Below are 16253 nucleotides of genomic sequence, written 5' to 3'. Positions count from 1 at the left end.
AAAAAGATTATTAGTATCCCCCCTAACGTTTTGTAATAATGGAACTGTCCATACTCAGTACCACGTGTTGTGAGTTCGTGGTGCCTTTTCCATGTGTGTTGTTCGTCTGAAAATAAATAGATGTATTGACGTTAAATACTGTACTTATAAAAATGCTGTTTGCTAAAGATGCACCATGGCGGCGCCTCGAAGGCATGTCCTTTGGAATATACTCCACAGATGAAATCAGGTAAGCAGTTTAACAGCGGTTTTAACTACTCAGGATATTGCAAGTACAGTAACTTCAATTCAAAAAATATTCTGCGCTCTTGGAATACAAAATCCTTCTCCCAGAATCACATTTAGCCAAAGTTAACTGTGCAGTATGTTGCTTTATACCTAGTCGGTCATATAAAAAAGTTGTATAACTTTTCTGATTGTAATTTAGGGACATTTACTGTATCCTACTATATTTAGGTTTTTATTAATTGGTTTACATTTTGCCATTACCTTAATTGAAGGGGGAAGATTTGAGCTCCAGCTCTGAACCTTTCCTTATTTATACCTTTGTATTTGTAATATTAGTTTGAACAATTTTAAAGAAACTTTGTACCCTAACTCCAGATGAGCCAAAGAACGTTTCTTTTTTCAGTAAAGGGTAATGTTTTGTTCATGACACGAGTAGTTTACTAGCAGTTTAACTAAATCATGTATTAACTAAATATTTAAAGACTCCAACTTTCAAATGTGTATGCAGTATTGTGTTTTAGGTATGGACTTACATTTATTTGAATAACAGACATGCAACTTCCCAAAAGTCTTTTTACTTTTCAGGAACTGAAGAAATTAATGGAATTTGCAGCACAGTGTAGTATGGGAACAGCTTAGCGTGTGACAAATTTGTATACTCTTATTATAAAGTTATTTTGTAATATTCTCCTGCTTACAAATCAGATGAACTCGGCTGTCCAGCTGGGATGTCCTGTAAGCTAACAAATACACTTGGAATCCTGAATAAAAGGTCTTCTTCTCTTCTTTCCTAGGAAGCTTAGTGTAAAGACAATCACTAATCCCCGTTTTCTGGATAATGTGGGGAACCCAGCGACCAATGGTTTGTATGACTTGGCATTGGGCCCTGCCGACTCTAAGGAAGTCTGCACCACCTGCATGCAAGACTTCAACAAATGTCCCGGCCACCTGGGTCATATAGAACTGCCTTTGCCTGTGTACAACCCAATGTTCTTCGATGTAAGTGCTCACTGAGCTTCCATTACCCTTGCAAATAATAAGGTTCCAAATGTCAGTGTTTAGGGTGGCGTGGTGGTGCAGGGGTTAGCATTGTTGCCTGGCAGCACTGGGGCCCTGGGCTCAAACCTGCATCTGGGATTCTGTCTGCATGGAGCCTGTGTGTTCTGATCACGTTTGCTTTGGTTTTCTTTGGGTACTCTGGTTTCTTCCCTCTGTCCACAGATATACTGGTAGGTAAGCTTCTGGGAAAATTGGCCCTGGTGTGAGTGTGTGTGTTTGTGTCTGTGTGTGCCCTGTGATCGACTGGCATCCCATCCAGGGTGTACCCTGACTTGCACCTCTCTTTTGCTGGGATAGGCTTCGGCTCCCTTGTGACCTTGAATTGGATGAAGCGGTTAGAAAATGAAGGGATGAATGTTAATGGTTAGTGACAAAACTCGCTAGTTGTTAGGAATGAGTGAGTGCCGTGTGCTTTTTGGCTGACCAGTTGTAGCCTGTAAATACCAAAGTTCCTTGTGTGACACAATTTAGACAATTAAATCAATAAGTTCTGAAATAAAAGCAACACAGGGTATTTTTCTTGAAAAGCACTTTGGTACAGTTATTTTAGTGGTAGAAGATCAATTAGGTAGCAGCGTCAGCATGCATAGGCTCAAAGGAACAAGTAAAGGTTTATTCCATGCTGAAAAGCGACACAACAGGAAATTACTGCCTGTTTTCCTCTCCCTCACACCTGAAGAAGGCTCCACAGCCAAGATGTGTGGCTTTTCTTTTCAGCATGAAATCAATCTTTACTTGTTCCTATTTTAGTTGTAGCTTTGTTTAGGTTCCTCCTTCAGTAAAGCAAAGCAGGTTTTGTCAGCACAGTTGCTTTATCTGTACCAGAGAGGTTTAAGACTGGATCTGCTTTATAAAAAGTGTTTAGATTTTTGGGATCATGAATCAGTATTTCTCAGCTCCAAGAAGAAACATGAAGGAAACTCCATAAAGAATTCTGTATATGTGTAATGAGGTAAGGATAATAAGTTTAAACAGACGCCTGGGGACCATACTGTTTTGTCCTTTTTTTTTAGTGAAATAATTTAACCTTGTGTTTGTAAGTGGAAAGTGCTGGAGACTGTTGTGGTTTGACATCTTGTGAGGAGCTGTGTCTCGACCAGTTCCAGGTCTTGTATAGCATGTTTGCGTTAGAGTAGTGATAGTCACTCCTGGTCCCAGAGAATCTTGTCATATAATTATTTTAATTACCTCTGATCTGTGGATGACTGAAGTGATTTATTGATTCAGTTGTGTTATTATTAGTGTTTTATGCATCTTAAGCCATAGGTCATTTTAAGTTGCCTTTTCAACTTGTTGGACAATGGCCCTGCAGGATCAGAGAGCATTACTGGACAAGAAAGTGCTGTGGACTGATTTCCACTCTGTGCTCTTCTCAGAAACTGTACCTGCTGGTCCGAGGCTCCTGCCTGAGCTGTCACATGCTGACGTGTTCTCGTGCTGCTGTCCACCTGCTCCTCAACCAGCTGAGGGTGCTAGAGGCAGGCGCCCTTAATGCAGTGTACGACCTGGAGGCTGAGCTGAACAGGGTACGTGCTTTCCAGACTTCCATTCACAGACTTAGTCAGTTCTCAGTGCTACCAGCTGGAATTGGAACAGGAAGGAAGAAATGTGCCATACCATTTAGCATACAAATATTGAACCAGGTTAATATGGCTATTTTTATCAAACCACTTGAAATCCACAAACAGAGTTAAAAACAATCTACATCACATTAACAAACCGGCTTTGCTCAATTCTTTACCGTTTTCATTTTTTGTCTCATCCACAATTCTCTTATTACAATATTTCTGAACTGAAGAGTTGTATTAGCCAGACACTCCAATTGGAAGTGGTTAATTGACATTTATAAATGTATAGAAATCAAATCCATCCTCTGGAGGGGGGATAAAACCATGAACTTGAGTTTGACGTGACGTTTGTTGCAGTACCTGGAGGGCAATGTGTCGGCCAGCGGTGTGGAGATACAGGAGGTGTTGGAGGACTATACTAAGAAAATCCTGAGGACCGCCATAGGCTGCAGTTCCCCGGTGAGTCACACTGGCCCTTCCTGCTCACCAGCACAGCCTCACAGGGAAATACTGAGCCGTAAGATTCCTACTGCAGTCCCAATAAGGATGTAAACTAATGGTTTCTGAAGCTGTGGGAAGATATGTTCAAGGGGAAAAGGAGCAAGTGCCTGGAGTGACAGGACACAGTGTGGTTGTGTGGTTGTGCAACACACAACATCAGCTTGCCTGTACCACCCAGGGAGGCTTAGTTAAGAAGCCCTAAGGTCTGTGCCATTAGGGATGGAGGTCTGACTGGGACTAAGGAAGGAGAATTTGTAACATCTGGGTTTTACTCTGGGGGATCAGAACACACAATAATTGACATGGTTTGGAATTATGATTTAATTTTTTTCTGTTCATTGTAAAAATATTGATATTAAAAACAACAGATTTCTGTAAATAATGATGTCCATTCAGTAAGTAATGTTTAGATGGGAAATTTAATGTACTGGTCCTATTTTATCACAGGGGTATGGTGCATTTGAGATTGAACTTAGTGAAGCTTTTTTAAAACTGTTGAGAATTCTTCTTGTGAGAAATCTAAAGTTTTAGTTTTTATGGTCAGAAAACCAAATGACAACTTTTTCTTTGCCTTGTAAAGGTTTTAAAACAATCATAAAAACTTAATCTTAGATTTCACAAACTTTAATTCAGGTAGAACTCCTACATAAATAAACTGATCTGTATTTACATTTAGACAAAAGAGTTATGCTGTTCCTTTTCCAGGTAAAGAACGTTTGTGAAATTAAGAACAACCTTATCAGCAATTTCTGGAAACTTCACGTGAAATCTAGAAAATGTCCAAACTGCAAGTAAGTGTTATGAAAGCCCTGCCTAGAGGCCAACTCATATAATGCACTTGAGTCAAATTGCCTTTTGTCTAACTTTGTTCTTTTTGGTGCAAGTAAGTCCATTTTAAAGGTCACTTCACACTGGAATAAATTAAATCCACACAAGTGTTACATCCATTGTCACTTTCATTGTTTTCTTTATACTGTAGTTGTATCATTGTCTTTCAGAACTGGATAAATTAAAGAGGCATTAGATTTATGTGTGTTGCAGCTTGCTTTACATTGTGGCAGCTCCATTGGCTTTCCAGTGAAACCTGACTAAACAGTATGCTGACAGTGTCTCTGTCCTCACTTGTCTTTGTCAATAACTACCTGCACAGTCATGAGCAGCTGGGTGTGTTCATATTAAACAGGGTCGATTCTTCATGGTCGCAGTTAGGTGATGCTGTTGTTAAAGAAGTTTTGCGTAACCTGAGCTTCGTCTTTGAGATTAATCGAGATTAATTGTTCTGCCCCATGTTTTTGAGAAAAGGGGAGTTATAAAGCTCCTTCTACTTCACACCTCTTTCAAATTTACAGCTAAGCCATTTTAGAAAGGCCAAAAGCAGGTTTCACCAAAATCGCCAACAAGATCATGGGTTCTAGCAAATCACCAGGGTGGCTATTGTGCAACAGATATTGTGCATTTGCAGCAAATGGTTTAATGCACTTTTCTAAGAGCTGATTTTTCTTTAAACGTCTTCCACAGAACTGGTCGATCAGTTGTCCGGAAGGAGCACAACAGCAAGCTTATAGTGACCTTGCCCTCATCTGTGCATAAAGCAAGCAAGACAGGTGAAGCAAATCAGAAAGAAACTGAAGGTAAGGTTGACATTTGGAAATGATTTTTTTTCTAGTTCCCTAAATAATTCTGTAGGCGTCACATATACATGTATTTATCAGATAGATTAGTAATTGTTTGCCTACTAGGGGATGATGGACAACATCTGTAGTGGCCAATGAAAGGGGATACTTTTTCACATGATTGAGGGTCATTGAGCTGTATTCTTGACAAAGTTCTCAATTTCATGTTTAACATGGGAAAATGCATTTAAAAAATGAAAATAGGAGGCACTGTTTACACAAAGAATCTACTGAGCCATGTTGTAGAAACTTATACCCTGACTTATTTCAAGAAATGGCATTTGTAAGCTTTTGTATGTTCTTAGTAACTTGAAGAAAAGTACTGCAGTATTTAAATTAGCAGGTGCAACCCAGTCCTCTCAAGTCCTCTAATTTTGTTTAGCTTACAGTTTCCCACAAGGTAAGTTGTGTACACATGTGTACATTGCCAAGTTCAGAACCTACTTATGATATGGCCAACAGCCATATCACTCTGCAACTCACAACTGGCAACCCACTGAAGCTAAGCAGGTGTGAGCCTGGTCAGTACCTGGATAGGAGACCTCCTGGGAAAAACTGAGGTTGCTGCTCGAAGAGATGTTCATTGGGCCAGCAGGGGACGCTCACCCTGTGGTCTACGTGTGTCATAATGCCCCAGTATAGTGACTGGGACACTATACTGTAAAAAGGCGCTGTCCTTCGGATGGGACGTAAAATTGAGGTCCTGACTCTCTGTGGTCATTAAAAATCCCAGGGTGTTTCTTGAAAAGAATAGGGGTGTAATCCTGGCATCCTGGACAAATTTCCCATTGGCCCTTACAATCATGGCCTCCTAATAATCCCCATCTATGAATTGACTTCATTACTCTGCTCTCCTCCCCACTGATAGCTGATGTGCGGTGAGCGTTCTGGCACACTATTGCTGCTGTGGCATCATCCAGGTGGATGCTGCACATTGGTGGTAGTGGAGGAGAGTCCCCATTACCTGTAAAGCGCTTTGAGTGGAGTGTCCAGAAAAGCGCTATATAAGTCTAAGCAATTATTATCAGTTATTCTCTTTCTTCAAATACTGTATTAGTGTTTTGGAGTTCATTTTACTGACACCTATGTTTCAAATGTTCTTACAGGTGATTTTGAAAACAACATTTTGTTAGTATAAGCTTCTAAAATATGTATCTCTGCTGCTTGTAGTAATTAATGAAGCCCAACTGGGGAAGCGTGGATATCTGACGCCCAGCACCACTAAAGAACATGTCCTGCGACTTTGGGAAAATGAAGGTAAGACTGAATTCTTAGAAACAGACACAGAAGTAATAAGACAGTTTTAAGCGGTAGTAGTTTTTCTGTAGCATTGGGCTTAAGAATAAAATGGTAGGAGACAATATTCCTTTTTTTAATGTTCTATTGTCAAATTTAGAATCTAGAAACTAGACTTTGTGTTTTGTTTTTAGGAGAGTTTCTGTCAAGGTAGTGTGGCTATTTAAAAAAAAACCTTTCAAGATCTGTGTTTTATGGCAATAAGTGGTTTAGGGGGGATTCTGACTTAAAGACATTTATTCATAATTGCACAGATGGTAGCTTCGCACCATTGGTAGTTTCCTAGATCTTCTCATATATCTGGTTAGATGGTCAGCTAACATATAACAAAGGAACAAGTAATAGGTTTATTCCATGCTGAAAAAAAGAAGAAAGAGAACACAACGTTTCGGCCGTGGAGCCTTCTTCAGGTGTGTCACACACCTGAAGAAGGCTCCACGGCCGAAACGTTGTGTTCTCTTTCTTCTTTTTTTCAGCATGGAATAAACCTATTACTTGTTCCTTTGCAGCCTACGCATGCTGACGCAGCTACCCACCTAACATATAACAAATATTTCTTTCAGTACTGAATCTCTTTTGTTTTTCAGGGTTTTTCCTGAAGTACCTGTTTTCAGGTTTGGAGGTCTATGAGAACTCCAAGAGCTGTTTCAACCCAGATGTGTTCTTTCTGGAAAATCTGGTTGTCCCTCCGTCCAGGTTAGGCTTTCTATACCAGTGATTGTCTTTTATTTTACACAGTTGGCCTCTTCAGACAGTCAGTGTGAAGTTAAGTGCCAGGATGGATATGGTTGGGGTCTTAAAAAAAAATTACCTTTGTAGTTATGATCTCTTCTCTCTTTTTCTTCTCACCAATCACAACACTTCAACTAATGATGTGACAGGTCTACTTTACTCTACTTTGAATGCCTCCTGTTCAACACAGAAACAGACACAGAAGTGTCTGTTTGGTAAAATAAATCTATGTAAAATATTATAATCTATTGTGTAATAATAGCTTCCTTACAACACATGAATGCCACATTCATGATGTGGCTACCATACTCTCCAGGCCTAAGCCCTACTGATCCTCTTTGGGATGACCCGGGATGATGTTTGGCATCTAGGACTTGGAGACAAGTGGCTTAATTAGCTGTTCTGTCAATATGGTGTACTTGTATGCCGTACCCAACTGCACTAGTTATGTTTCATGTCAGGTTTAGTGGGAAATTGTATGTTTGTGTATTTCTTGTCGTGGTCTGGCTAAATGACTGCTCTTCTGTCCAAGCATTGTACTCGTCTTGTTCAACCTCAATCTCTTTACTTCTGTTTATCTGCAGTAAGTCAACATAAGTATTCCTGGTGAGAGTCGAAATCTTTTTACATTTTATTTTTCCAATAAGGAAAAAACACACAAAAATCCTGACAGCGAGACTATGGTGTGCCTTTATTGACCAATCAGTGTGGGCCAGATGTGTCATGCAGGCTGCCTGTGATGATCCACTGGATGAATAGTGACGTGGTGTTGACTTGAAGATTTGGGGTCATAACATAAGATAGAAATTCAGAATCACAAAGGGTTTTAAAAATGTATCTTTGTGTATTGAAGGATGAATTTTGTCACAGTGCCTCCCAGTTCTGTTCTGGGTTCTGTTCTGGGTTAATTATGTGTTTTATCTTTTAGCCCAGCAACGTACTGGCAGGTTCATTGTTTTTTTTGGGGGAAATTGGACATTCTGCCTTGTGCCCGTTACTTGCTGGGACAGGCACTGGGTTCCCCCTACACCCTGTATTGGATAAAGCTGTTAGAAGATGGATGGATGGATAGATTGAAATCATTATCCAAGAAAAGTTGATAATGTAGTTCTACTTTAAATTAAAAATAGGCTGTATAGCATACATTACATTTTTTTAATCAGTTTGCAAGGACTGAATTATCAGTAAAGGCCTATTTTAGTTTGTCTTAAATTGATTTTTTGAGTAGATGGCCCAAAAGAGTTAACCAGAGATTTGCCTGTCGGTCATCAGTGCAGGAGCTTTGTGATGGGTCCTTCAGCTGTTAAGCTATCTTGCCACTACATGTCGCTGTTCCCCCAGGTATCGCCCCATCAACCGTCTGGGGGATCAGATGTTCACAAACGGGCAGACGGTGAACCTGCAGGCAGTGATGAAGGACAACACGGTGATCCGGAAGCTGCTGGCCCTGATGGCACAGGAGAAGGAGAAGGCACTTGAGCACCCAGAGACTGAGACAGCAGAGGTAAGTGTAGTACCAGTCTGCGTGGGGCCTGGCCAGTACAGGGCTGGGAAGCTTCCAAGAAAAGATAAGTTGCTTTAAATGGTGTTGGTGAACAAGTAGGTGGCACTCTTCTCTTTGGAGCAGACTCTCCAGTATGGTGACTGGGGACTTTTCCACATTTCTACCTGACCTGGATGAAGTGGGGCTGCTGGTACAAAATGGCTGCCATTCATCACACGGATAGCTGGTGCTGCACCTGAGCTGAACCTGGTCCCAAGCACTTTGGGAACCTTTGGAATGACAATTGACATGTAAAAGTAGTTGAATGATTCGTAATATTAAATTTGATTTTGCCAGTGTAAGTACAAGGCAAGCCCTCTAGCCAGTGCAGCAAAACCTTATCTTTGTCTTAAAATGCTGGGCTATATAGATGTGAAAAGACAGTTGCGTGTCCTGAAGAACCCTGAATGTAATGGTCCTCCATTGGTGGGTAATATCCATGGCCAACCCATGGCAGCTTATCCTAGTATCCGTAGTGTTAGGCAAACAGGACAGCATCAAGACCCCTCACCCCTGAACAGGATGTTGGCCCATTGCAGGATTTACTTCCCAGCAATGCTGGTCCCTTTTTATACAGCCATAAACTAGACTTGACTAGAACAGCTGTACCCCAAGGTATAACAGCAGTGTTGACATCAGGAAAATGAACTCGCAACCCTGCAGTCATGAGATCAGAGACTTACCCACTACCATACACTGCCCCATTAAAATACTAAAATAACTTAAGTAGCCTGGTTCAAATGCAAATGAACAATGTAAATAATCAGTTTTTTCTTAAGCTTCTAATATTTGGACTGGCATCATAGAAGATAGTGGTATAATTTAATAACAATGTACAAATGAAAAAAAAACTACTGTGAGAAAATAATAATGCAAATGCTCAGAAATAGTGCCTGATGCACAGGATAAAAAGAATGGATAGAATTCCCAGATGAATTAGTCACCAGAATAAGATGAGCTAGTATTGCCTCTTGTTTGTAACCTTTCTGAGGTTTTTATAAAATTCTTAGTGTCTTCCCTAGGGGGAGTAATATATAGAAATATTTTATGTATATTGAATTTTCATTTCTGCACTTTCTCTGTCATGTTTTGTCCGGCTGTCTCCATACCTACACTCACATATTCTGGTTTTCTGTCACTGTAGGCGCTGGAGGTGGAATCCAATCAAACTGATAGGGCCTTCCTAAGCAGTATCCCAGGACAGACGCTCACAGATAAGCTGTACAATGTCTGGATCCATCTGCAGAGCCATGTCAACATTGTGTTTGACAGTGATATGGACAAGCTCATGGGTGATAAATTCCCAGGAATTCGGCAGGTGGGTGTTGGTTTCATGACCTGTTGCGTTTTCAGTGATTTTGAAAGAAACTGTCCTGTTAACACAACTTGCCTAGAACCTCGGGTTGCATTGTTTTCTGCCTACAAAATGTCAGGCGGGGAAGAGAGTGGTATGACTGTGTTTTTATAAGATACACATCAACCTCCTGGGTCTTCTTTTCCCCATCTTACATGAAACGTTTTGCTGTTTAAAACATTTTGCATTGATTGTGATAAGCTTAAATGAGAAAGGTGCCCAGCAGACATGCCGGTTTTCTTCCTCAGATGCTGGAGAAGAAAGAGGGTCTCTTCCGGAAACACATGATGGGGAAGCGTGTGGACTACGCAGCTCGTTCTGTCATTTGTCCAGACATGTACATTGGCACAAATGAAATTGGAATACCCATGGTAAGCATGTTCAGCCATCCCTGTGCCTGTGTGAGTCCCATCAAGGTGCCAGTTAAACCATCATCCATCCACCCGTTTTCTAACCTGCTTTATCCAGTAAAGAGTCATGAAGGAGCCGGAGGCTATCCTGGCAAGCAAAACACACTTGGAAAACAAAACACAAACATGCACGCACACACACCAGGGCCAGTTTTCTTAGAAGCCAGTTAGGCTACCAGTATGTCTTTGGGATGGGAGAAAACCAGAGCACCCCTGAGAAAACCTGCACAATTAAAACACAACGCTGTGACATTATTCTTTAAAGATATGAACGCAAAAACATAAGACTCAAATCACAAAGTCAGTTGAAGGAATGCTGCAGTAATTCTAATTATAATTACATTACAAATGAAAAGTATCAGATAAGTGTGAACATGAATATGGTTACACTACACATACATTATGCAAAATGTTTCTGAATTCAAAAAGGACCTTAACAGTTTTTTTAAAACAAAACTTCAGAACATTTTATTATAGTAGTTACAGTTGTCCTTTACACAGCTGTATAACTTGACAGGGGGGTGATTTTTGTTTTAAACCATATACCATGTATTCAGTGGTAAAACATTTGTTTAGCTTTTAAATTTCAAGTGTTTTTCCCCCTTTTTGAAACGCCAAAGCCGTGTTAAAAGTGCCGGGGCCAGAAATGGTGTCAAATGTACCACCAGGTGTTTGCCACCAAACTGACGTACCCACAGCCGGTCACGCCCTGGAACGTGAAGGAGCTGCGGCAGGCAGTCATCAACGGGCCCGACGTGCACCCTGGCGCCTCCATGGTGATCAGTGAGGACGGCTCCCGCACGGTCCTCAGCTCCACCAACCGCACGCAGAGAGAGGCCATCGCCAAGCAGCTGCTCACGCCCTGCACCGGCCCGCAGAGGATGTCTATGAAAATTGTAAGTCCTGCCCTGTCGCTCCCTTCAGGAGACCAGGAGGGACCGAGGGTTTATTTGGACTTTTTTCTAGCATTACGAGTGATCGCTAGTTCCAGAAAGGTCTGTGCTCAGTAAGAGGGGTCCTTTCAGACTTGCTTTAACAAAAATTAGTTGAAACGTTGTTTGCTGTTTTTATGGAACTTGAAAAAACGGACAGAGGTGAATACCTGAGTGCGGACTCGTCCTGACTTAGTTATTCCTCGTGAGTCAAAGGCACCCACAGATCTGTGTGCAGCACACGCTGTGTGTACCTTTGGTTTGGCATATTTCAGTGATCTTGTGCACAAACTGATATTTTAAACATTTCTTAAAGAATTATATGGACTTTGGATGTTGAATATCTTTAATTTCACTTCAAATTAACTGATCATTTACTGATCAAGTCCATTTATGAATTTTGATTGGATTCACATTAACCTGCTGAATGTGAATCCTGGTCAAAATAGAGAAATACATTAAAGGGAACCAGTGTGCCCCAACACCACACAACATCTCTGTGACACATTTGTATTTTGGAGGCTGGACTGAGGCAGCACACGGAACCTTCACTGCCTGGGGTTTTCACAGGCAGCAATTTGTAATCTTGCAAGATATTACAGCTAAACACCATCCAATTAATAGGTCATAGTCTGGAAGATCATCAACAAAAAAGGATTGATGGAGATATCAAAGTGTGATGGCCTGGCCAGGAGTGTGTAGTCATTTCAAAATTGCTCTTGCTCCGATTAAAGGCAGTGCTGCATCGATCATAATAATTTGAGAAACTTTATAAATGAGAGAGTCTGTTTGGAACCTCTAGTCTCTTGTGATTTCCTTAACTATTTGGCTAAGGATTATCTTCAGCCGCTTTCAATTGAAAGAAACTTCATCAAGGGGCTAACAGCTTTACCGTATGAGATAGCAGAGTGGTAAACTGTTGGGCTAGTAGGATAGTTGGCATCCAACCTTGTTTCTGAATGTGTTGAGGTCCACCAGATTGGCCAGAGAAGTGAGGTTGGAAGAAATGGCTGTCTGAGTCTGTCGATCCTGGCTTCAGTTGTTATCAGGGATTAGTGAACGACAGTGTTTATGAAGGAAGTTTAGCATAATTCTAAATTGAATATGAATGGACAGGTCAGGTTTTGTAAATCACATTTGTTATTAAAATGTTGTCACACTAAAAGCATCTTTCATTAGTGTTTGAAACATTCTTCACAAAGAACATTAAAAGCACAGAATAGCCCAAATGTATTCATTTTCTGCTATGGCAGGGTAATTAAGGGTATAACGTGAGTTATTACTTGGGGCTTCCCTAGTTAACCCACAAGTGTACTTGACTGAACTAAATCTGATGGTAGTGGTCAATACTATCTAAGTCAACATTCCAAGCAATTTTAATTATTTATCATTGGTCTATTCTCTTTATTGAAGATTCTGAGACCCAAGGCTAGTTTTCATTTTGTACTATATTTCAGGACACATTAATGAAACCTTTCCATATTGCATCTGTTTGTTTAGGGTGTGGTATTTTAGTGCAAATTACACACTGGAAAAAAAATGATGCTCTACCTGGGATTGCTGGCTGTGCAATATCGTTGTGGTACTTGAAGATATTTAATTGAAATAAATGCAGAATTTAATGCAAGTGATTTTAAGTACCTTTTCCTAATATGTGCATCTTTATAGCGTATCTACCCTTTTGTTGTCTGTATCATTTATTAACTATGAATCTTAGCTCCTTCCTTGATTACAGCTGTAGTGCAAAATTATTTATGGATGTTTTCTCTTGTAAGACAGTATTTTTGGTGTCACGGTAGAATTGCTGATGCTCTAGGTATACGCAGTTTAATGATATCCTGTAATGGAGCAGCTGTGTCTTTCAGCCATCTGTTGCTTTGAGCCAATGTTGCGCAGCTTAGAGACCAGACAGAAATAAGTCCAGGCATTTTGCAGTGAGAGAAAGATCTCCTGAGGTCCATTTAATTGAGACTTCTATGTTGAAAGGTTATGAGCACTGTAGAAGTTGTCTATTCAGCTAGACATGGCGTAAGGCTAGTGTCAGTATTGCAGTAAGGGGAAAAGGTTAGAAGCAGGCACCCCTGTAGGTTATAAGGGAAAAGCAGGCATGCTTTCCCTTATGGTTAAGACTTGAAAGTAAAAAAGATTTTGAGTTCCATTACAGTTTGGTTTACAGGGGAATCTGATGGGGCAAAACAGGCTTTGGACGAAGTCAGGGTGGAGTGGGTATTTTCACCAGGGCCGGTCTGGTCTGGACAGTTTTCTCCTTGGAGACAGCTTTATTTAGGTTACAGAAAATAAGGTGCAGGGACCCTATAACTGGTGTTAATGTGTATTAGTCCCTCATTGCCATGCTACCAGTTGGAGGACCTGCCACATATCCTTACTTTAAAAACATTTAAAATATCAAAATAAGATAATCTGATATGGTTTTGGAGTTCCACAAGCACCTGTCCTTCACTGATGGGATTTGTCGATTTTGATAAAATCGCTTATAAAAAAAAGTTCACTACGAAGTTATTAAATCCCACTGAATCTGTCATTTGCAATTGGTTGGTGGGTAATAATTACTCTAACATGGCCCTTAATGCAGCTTGTACATTGAAATGAAAGTGAAAAAAAGTGTTTCTCTCTGGTAGGTCAACCGGCACATTAAGAACGGTGATGTCCTGCTGCTAAACCGACAGCCCACACTGCACAGGCCCTCCATCCAGGCTCACTGTGCCCGCATCCTGCCTGGAGAGAAGGTTCTGCGGTTGCATTATGCCAACTGCAAAGCCTATAACGCTGACTTTGACGGCGATGAGATGAACGCACACTTCCCCCAGAGTGAGCTGGGCAGGGCTGAGGCCTATAATCTTGTCAGCACTGACCAACAGTATCTGGTTCCCAAGGTAACAAGAAACATAGTGGCAGTATCATATCAAATTACTTAAGACTTAAGATTACTAAATGTATCTCTAAAACAGTTTTTAATAGGATTGAATAGTTTACAGCACTTATAAGACTGAGATTAAATTTTAACAGAAGTTATTTTTTCCTGTTCATTATTCCACAAAAAAAGGACACAATGAACACAAAAACACTTTTGAATGAAGTGTTTGGATTCTGTAATTTGATAACATGCCATCTTCGTTTGCAGAAATTAATAAAACGGCTTTATCCTTCAGTGGTCCTTTTGAAATGCAGGCACAAAGACTAACACATATTTAACACATAACACATTTATATTTATTTTTAAACTATAACTGCCGTTATATCGCGCTTGCAGTGACAGGTCTGTCTGGTTCTCTTGCTTCCTGTGTTTCAGGACGGGAAGCCCTTGGCAGGACTGATTCAGGATCACATGGTGTCGGGCACCAGCATGACAATACGCGGCTGCTTCTTCACACGAGACCAGTACATGGAGCTGGTTTACCGAGGCCTGACGGACAAGAGGGGCAGGGTCCGCGTGCTGCCCCCCGCAGTGCTGAAGCCATGTGCCCTGTGGACAGGGAAACAGGTCTCTCTAGTCTAAAGCTTGTCCGTACTCACAGGGCTCACTGAAAATGGTTGAAACGTAAAGCTGTTGTAAGAATTGCACACCTTGTGTCAGCTGACATGTTAAAACCTCTACCATTTTTCTTAAAAAAACTAAATATAACCCAAACTGTTATTCTTAGTGTAAAAATGTTCTTTACACTCGTTTATGGGTGGGATGATTGCTAGCATGTCTCAGGTAATACTTGTAAACACTTCAGAACCATTTTCAGTACATTAAGGATCTCATTAGCCTTCAGTGTTTATTCCCTAATAATAAGATTATTACGTATAATGGTACGAAATTTGCTTAGTGAAGCACTTTGATAACTTCAAACTCATTAAATGGCAAATAAGAAACTGAACTTTTTTTAGGAGAAATTGATAGTTCTTTAATATTTCACCGTAACTGCTAGTTGAATTCTGAAAGAATTAATTTAATCTTGTTTAACTTGCTTGTTTGTCTGGTTGTCCAGGTTGTTTCTACCTTGCTGATCAACGTAATTCCAGAAAAACACCTACCCTTGAACCTCATAGGGAAAGCCAAGATTCCCAGTAAGGCCTGGATCAAAGAGCCACCACGACCTGTCCCAGGCTACAACCCAGACTCCATGTGTGAGTCCCAGGTAGGGCATCCCTTTGTCTCGTGAAGCACTCATTTTGTAATAAACATGCTAGAGCTTCAGCTGTCTCATCTCTTCAAGGAGAAATGGAACTCACTCTAACTGTATTGTTTTACCGGCTGTATCTTTGGGGATATGCACTGTGTGTGCCATCTCATTTTCTTTGTGCCATTATTTACTAATAGTCTTTGTCTTAAGGTTTCTTAAACATTGTATTTGTCAGACCTTTTATTGTAACATTTCTCTGTGGGCATTAATGATGGAAAAACATATGTGATGCTTCCTTCAACATGTGAATAAATTCCATACCCATTAAAGATCGGTTCCCCAGTATCCACTCCAGTGGTGCCCTTTTCTTGCAGGTCATAATCCAGGATGGAGAGCTGCTCTGTGGAGTTCTGGACAAGGCCCACTATGGCAGCTCGGCCTACGGGCTGGTTCACTGTTGCTACGAGCTGTACGGAGGGGAGACCAGTGGCAAACTGCTGAGCTGCCTGGCCCGGCTCTTCACAGCCCACCTCCAGTTGTACAGGGGCTTCACCATGGGTAAGGAGCAGAACAGAGTGGGAGCCTGCTGCATCCTTCAGCAGGGCTGTGTGCGTGTGACCCATGTGTCCCCATCATTTCCTTCAGAGCAGGGGTCTCGTGGAGCTATATGGTTTTCTTTTCAGCTCTCTAGGTATAATTAAACCAGTTTTTATTTCTTCAGACAGAAATTGTATTCCGCTGTGGGGACATCTGTAAAACCCAATTCATCAGGTTTGCTGGTCCCCCTTTAACTTTCATAGTGATTATTACTTGAATAAGGCCAACTA

At 40.9% G+C, this 16253-nt stretch overlaps 1 protein-coding gene across 1 annotated transcript in view; it reads left to right on the top strand.

Moving 5' to 3' along the window:
• Nucleotides 1-72: 72 nt before the first annotated feature.
• polr1a (RNA polymerase I subunit A) overlaps nt 73-16253 on the top strand; it is a 45117-nt gene continuing 28936 nt past the window's right edge. The window contains exons 1-16 of the mRNA XM_015345042.2: nt 73-229; nt 1023-1227; nt 2664-2813; nt 3213-3314; nt 4062-4147; nt 4875-4987; nt 6200-6286; nt 6913-7021; nt 8399-8561; nt 9745-9918; nt 10203-10325; nt 11033-11260; nt 13936-14190; nt 14607-14798; nt 15292-15441; nt 15801-15984. Of these exons, the coding sequence (XP_015200528.2) occupies nt 153-229; nt 1023-1227; nt 2664-2813; nt 3213-3314; nt 4062-4147; nt 4875-4987; nt 6200-6286; nt 6913-7021; nt 8399-8561; nt 9745-9918; nt 10203-10325; nt 11033-11260; nt 13936-14190; nt 14607-14798; nt 15292-15441; nt 15801-15984 (2398 nt within the window). The 5' untranslated portion in view covers nt 73-152. The remainder of the gene's footprint in view (nt 230-1022; nt 1228-2663; nt 2814-3212; nt 3315-4061; nt 4148-4874; nt 4988-6199; nt 6287-6912; nt 7022-8398; nt 8562-9744; nt 9919-10202; nt 10326-11032; nt 11261-13935; nt 14191-14606; nt 14799-15291; nt 15442-15800; nt 15985-16253) is intronic.

This window comes from Lepisosteus oculatus, chromosome 1 (assembly GCF_040954835.1).
Source record: "Lepisosteus oculatus isolate fLepOcu1 chromosome 1, fLepOcu1.hap2, whole genome shotgun sequence".
Classification (NCBI taxonomy): Eukaryota; Metazoa; Chordata; class Actinopteri; order Semionotiformes; family Lepisosteidae; genus Lepisosteus; species Lepisosteus oculatus.
This window is presented reverse-complemented; position numbering and strand designations above follow the sequence as displayed.